The sequence below is a fragment of the Geotrypetes seraphini genome, chromosome 8, assembly GCF_902459505.1.
Source record: "Geotrypetes seraphini chromosome 8, aGeoSer1.1, whole genome shotgun sequence".
NCBI classification, from domain to species: domain Eukaryota; kingdom Metazoa; phylum Chordata; class Amphibia; order Gymnophiona; family Dermophiidae; genus Geotrypetes; species Geotrypetes seraphini.
In genome coordinates this window covers 4,243,164-4,249,163 of record NC_047091.1, presented here as the reverse complement: position 1 = coordinate 4,249,163, position 6,000 = coordinate 4,243,164, and the positions used below count along the sequence as shown (strand labels likewise).

General features: G+C 40.2%; 1 protein-coding gene across 5 annotated transcripts in view; it reads right to left on the bottom strand.

Annotated features, from left to right (window-relative positions):
- Window positions 1–883: 883 nt before the first annotated feature.
- CCDC61 (coiled-coil domain containing 61) overlaps window positions 884–6,000 on the bottom strand; it is a 111,868-nt gene continuing 106,751 nt past the window's right edge. For 4 of the 5 annotated variants that reach the window (XM_033956038.1, XM_033956039.1, XM_033956041.1 and 1 more), the window contains 2 exons: window positions 4,920–4,992; window positions 884–1,659 (listed from right to left, as the gene is read on the bottom strand). In XM_033956038.1, coding sequence (XP_033811929.1) covers window positions 1,565–1,659; window positions 4,920–4,992 — 168 coding nt within the window. In that variant the 3' untranslated portion in view covers window positions 884–1,564. Of the gene's footprint in view, window positions 1,660–4,849; window positions 4,993–6,000 lie in introns of all 5 variants that reach the window. The other variant, XR_004540415.1, reaches the window with a different exon arrangement.

The following is a 6,000-nucleotide window of genomic DNA, read 5'->3' as shown; positions in this document are numbered from 1 at the left end:
GATGGGCCATTTGACCTTTATCTGCTGTTTGCCTCATTTTTGGATTAAAAAAATGGAAGCATATTTCTCTCTACTATCAAAAACTTCATTGGCTGCTGGTAGAGTCCAGAGTTTTATTTAAGTTCTCCTGTATTTGTTACAAAGCAGTTTTTGGGATGCTACCAGATTATGTTGCTTCTCACTTTTTTTTTTTTAACTATTCCAACAAGAGCATATGCAGAACAAGTCTATTCAATTACCCTTCTATAAAATCCTGTCAATATAAGAAGTTCTTTGACAGAATTCTTTCATTCCAGGCCGCTAAACTGGATACATGGCTTGGAAAACCAATACTAGAGGCTACTTCCTATTCCGATTTTAGAAAATTGTTAAAGACACATCTGTTTGACATGATTATATCTTAGGTGTTACTGTCTAACTCATCTTTGTCTCTTAATAGATGTCTTCCAATTTTTAATTGATTAATCTTATTATGTCATCTTTTAACTTCATTGACTATGTATTTTTCTTTTCTTGTGAACCCTTTGAACCTTTTTTGGTATAGCGGTATACAAAAATAAATAATTATTATTATAATGGTTATTGCGGATGGGCAGACTAGATGGCCTTTATCTGCTGTCATGTTTCTATGTTTTCACTTTCCGTACCGGACATCACCCACATGTGAGAATATGACGCCTGCTTTCCTAGGATAACAGAACTTACCAGTTCTAAAAATAGGATCTCTGTGGTCCTGCAAACACACAAATTGTCATTTTTATTTATTTGCTGTGATCCTTCAAAAAAGCATCAGAGCCAACAATAAGTCTGGTTTTACTCAAGCAATATTTCAGATGCTTCTTCTAGTGAGAGATTGCACCCTAATGAAGAGCATAGCCACACATAAAATTTAAAATTTATCCTATAAGTACATTGAATACATGATAAATTAACATTGACCATTTGAGACATGAGAGTAGCCCTGAAGACATTTATGTGTCCTGTACCTAAAACTTCTCACTCTCAGAGCTGTATTACAAGGATTAGTTTAATAAAAGAGAAACAACCCTCACTAGCTTCACATAATCATAAAACTCTGAGCTTGATTATACAATAAATAAAATGAAACATTTGAAGTAAATTGGAAGGATTGGGAAGGGGCATAAGATGGATTAAAACAATACAGACTAGACTTGAGATCACCTCTACCCAATATGCATGTACACACAATGTAATAATTCTCACAATGGAGTTTCAATCAATCTATCGCAATATAAAACTGCCACAGTTCAATTTATTTACGAGTTCTTAGTTAACTGAAGGGAGAAAGGCGAAGGGTCTACTTCCACAGAGGGGTGAAGAGGAATAAAGGTGGAGAAGGCTCACTCTCCCCACACTATGGGAGGACGAGAACATCAGAGGCTCTCTTTCTTCAGACTAAGGGATGAATAAAGGGACTCTTTTGTACCCTATGTGAGTTGAAATCTATGGTGCTCGCCTCATGTTTAGATGCTGGGATGCATAGGGAGATAGTCTTGTCTTCTGAAGTTATTTGATGCACCATTAAAGGAAGCCAAATGACTGGTTATATTCTTGTATCCAGGTTCTTCATGTACTCTTGCAGGGCATGCAACCGAGAATCTATCTCTGATAAATCTGTTGATGGGTCAAAAAGATTTTCTGGTGATGAAGAAACAACAAAATTAGTATAAAGTGCCTAAGAAAGAACATAATAATTGCCGTACTGGGACAGACCAAAGGTTCATCAAGCCCAGTATCCTGTTTCCAACAGTGGCCAACCGAGGCCCCAAGTAGTAAACAAATTTTATGTTGCTTAACCTAGGAATAAGCAGTGGATTTCCCCAACCCATCTCAATAATAGCCTATGGACAGAAAAAAAAGGCCAAAGGCAATAAAACGGAAGGGGGACAAAACAAGGAAGATGACAGAGTGAAAAGTAACATGGACCAGAACAGATTATACAAGGTAAAGACAGCAGAAGTAGAAAAAAGAAAAAAAAGATGTTGTAACAGACTATAACATAACATAAGTCTTTATTTATGTACCATGCAATGCCTTGCGGTTCTAGGCGGTGTACAAAAAAGAATATATCAAGGTAATTGTTAACATCAAAGATTAACGGCACATAGATGTTCCCTATCTGTCCCAGATGGGATCACAATGTATGCAGAGCAGTCTAAAAAGTTTAAAGCCATAAAAGCTTCATAAAAGAGGAGGATGGGGTAAGTTAAAGTCTGTTCTGTAATGGTATCATTGCCAGTGTATAAGATAGCCTGGGAATACTACCCACCCAATATTTAAAACTATTTAACCCATCAGGAACTATACACATGCAACAGAAGGAAGAGAAAAATATAAAAAAAACTCAACACCTCTTCACCTACCTCCAGATAATTCTCCCCTATAAAATCCTCCCCAAATCACCTACCAAGTAAACAGATCCCTGAAATGTATTGTAATCTTACCTACTCCAAATGTAATCTATTTGTTTATATCACACAGTTCTGCACTGTCAATTTGCTATCCAACTTGCAAATCCCCTCGGAATCTTTCCAGCTATATCTCCTCTGTTGTTAAAAAAATAAAATAAAAAAATAAGTGTATCTTCACTGGAAAATGTCCAGTCAAATCTTTTGTAATCCGCCTTGAACTGCAAGGTATAGGCGGAATAGAAATCCGTAATGTAATGTAACAAAAGAAAGAAGAAAATGAACATAAGTGTCTCTGCTGGGTCCGACCAGAGATCCATCGTGCCCACCAGTCCGCTCACGCGGCAGCCCAACAGGTCCAGGACTTGTGTAGTAGTCCTCTATCTATACCCTTCTATCTCCTTAGCCTTCAGAAAATTGTCCAATTCCTTCTTGAACCCTAATACCGTACTCTGTCCTATCACGCCTTCTGGAAGCGCATTCCAGGTGTCCACCACCCGTTGGGTGAAGAAAAACTTCCTAGCATTGGTTTTGAATCTGTCCCCTTTCAACTTTTCCGAATGCCCTCTCATTCTTGTAGTTTTCGAGAGTTTGAAGAATCTGTCCCTCTCCACTTTCTCTATGCCCTTCATGATCTTATAGGTCTCAATCAAGTCCCCTCTAAGTCTTCTCTTCTCCAGGGAAAAGAGCCCCAGTTTTTCCAGTCTCTCGGTGTATGAAAGGTGTTCCATACCCTTTATCAAACCTGTCGCTCTCCTCTGAACTTTCTCGAGTATCACCATATCCTTCTTAAGGTACGGCGACCAATATTGGACGCAGTACTCCAGATGCAGACGCACCATTGCCCGATACCATTCGTTCTGGTTGTAATACCCTTCTTGATTATACCTAGCATTCTATTCGCTCTCTTGGCGGCCGCTGCGCACTGTGCCAACGGCTTCATTGTCTTGTCCACTATTACCCCCAAGTCCCTTTCTTGGGTACTGTCACTCAATAGTATCCCTCCCACTGTATAGCTGTACCTCAGGTTTTTGCTTCCTATATGCAAAACTTTACATTTCTCTACATTGAACTTCATCTGCCATTTCGTCACCCACTCCCCTAGCTTGTTCAGGTCCCTTTGTAATTCTTCGCAGTCCTCTTTAGTCTGAGCACCACTAAATAGTTTGGTGTCGTCTGCAAATTTTATTATTTCACACTTCGTCCCTGTTTCTATATCATTTATAAATATATTGAATAGCAGAGGTTCAAGCACTGACCCCTGTGGATCACCACTCGTGACCCTCCTCCAGTCCGAGTAGTGGCCCTTCACTCCCACCCTCTGCTTCCTACCCGCCAACCAATTTCTGATCCATCTGTGTACGTCTCCTTCTACCCCATGGTTCTTCAGTTTCCGAAGTAGGCGTTCATGGGGTACCTTGTCAAAGGCTTTTTGGAAATCTAAATATTCGATGTTTATGGGGTCCCCTTTGTCCATCCGTTTGTTAATTCCTTCGAAGAAGTGCAATAAGTTCATTAGGCACGATCTCCCCTTGCAGAAGCCATGTTGGCTTGTGATTAGAAGTTTATATTTTTATTTTTTTTTTTAACTTTTTTTTTATTTATAGAATTTTCATTCTTTCAATACATGAATCACATATTTTTTTGCTAATCAATGCTGTCTTATCAGCGCTTCTGCCATTTTCCCCGGAACCGAGGAGACTCACCGGTCTGTAGTTCCCTGGGTCCCTTTTTAAAGATGGGCGTAACATTGGCTATCTTCCAATCTTCCGGGATCACTCCTTTTTCAAGGATAGATTGCAAACTTGCTGTAGTAGTTCCACTATTTCCTCCTTAAGTTCTTTCAGAACCCTTGGGTGTATTCCGTCCGGGCCCGGAGATTTGTCAGTTTTTAATTTTTCTAGCTGCCTGCGTATGTCTTCAAGGCTTATTTCCAATGGAATGGGAAGGAAAGCAAGATGCAAAATTAAATTGAAGAAAATAGAAATTCAATTTGGCTCAGTTCAGAGTAAGGCAACAGCAGATTACAATGGCCAAGATGATCCCTCAATGTCAATCAATCACTGGCCGAAGATGATCGAAAGACTGAAGACTGCAGGTAGAAGGGAGGCGGCAGGCCAAAAAGATCTACAGACCAGTTTGATCAGTTCAGATCGGATTCCCCCGATGCACAAAACTGCTGTCCGCCCATTATCCGATCCATGCAAAATAGCCAAGAAACAGGGATAAATCAGAGACAGTAAAATAGATAAAGTTAGCAGCATAAGAGGGGAAAGGAATATATAGAGGAAAAAAATGGCATGTCAGAGAAATGATAGGTCAAACGTAATCATCCTGTGCTAGGCAAAGGGAGAATTAGGTACAGTACCCATAACCCTAGTAGAGCCAGGATTATAACACATAAAACTGACTCATCTTACCATATTCCCCCCTCTACCTTTGTCTCCTGCATACTTGCTCCAAGCAGTGTTATAGTAGAGCCTCACTGACCTTTATCTCCATTTTTTCCACTAGTTGGTGTACTGGCCAAGTATTTCCTGTTAGCAGGCTTCTCTCGAGGTTTCTATAAGGACAAAAATATATTCAGTAGTGTCCTGTGGCTCTCACTCCCAAAATCTGAGAGAAATGTTATAGCTTTCTACTGTGTCAGTTCTCAAAATTCAGGAAATTCTAGTATAACAGTGTCATAGCAGCTAAGATGTAGGGGCACGCACCCTAATTTCATGGCAGAACCTTTAGTATACTCAACCGTTCTGTAAACATCATAGAAGCACAGAAATAGACAGCAATTAAAGATCATATGGCCTACATAGTCTACTCAACCATACACACTACTAATTACTACTACTTTTCTTCTCCCATGCTCTGTGTCTGTCCCATGATTTCTTGAATTCAGATCTAGTCCTTATCTCCATCACCTCTGATAGGAGGCCATCCCATTGATTACTCCTCAGTTTATTCCCTTTTACCTTCACCCTATGCTTCCTCATTGTAGGTGTGCCTCTTAATTACCTCAGTGGCATAAATTCACATGTCTCTACAAATATACATACTGGGGGATGCACAAAACTTAACGATCGATCGGATCAGATTCCCCGATAGACAAAGCTGCTGTCCTCCCATTATCCGATCTAAGCAAATTGGTAAAACCCCATGCAAAACAGCCAAGCGATTGATGCACTAACATCACTTGGCTATTTAGCATCGAGTTTTACCAATTGTAAAATCTGATTGCTCTAGACCTGTTAGTAACTGTGTTACTGACAGGTCTGCCTGTCTTTTTTTTTTTCAATGGCACAGATATTTTGCATGTATTACACATATAAAATATCTGCTCCATAAAAAAAAAAGAAAAAAAAGTCTCCCGCTGCCACCATAGGCCCTTCCCAACATCCCCCCCAACAAAGTGACCCCCTCCCCCCCGAAACCAAAAAAACGGTAGGAGGGATGCCCATTCCCTCCTACCTCCTGACGCTCCCACTCTCCCCTTCTGAACCAAGAAAAAATGGCAGGATGGATGCCCACTCCCTCCTGCAACTGGATCCTCCTGATGAGGGAGTCTGGGACTGGT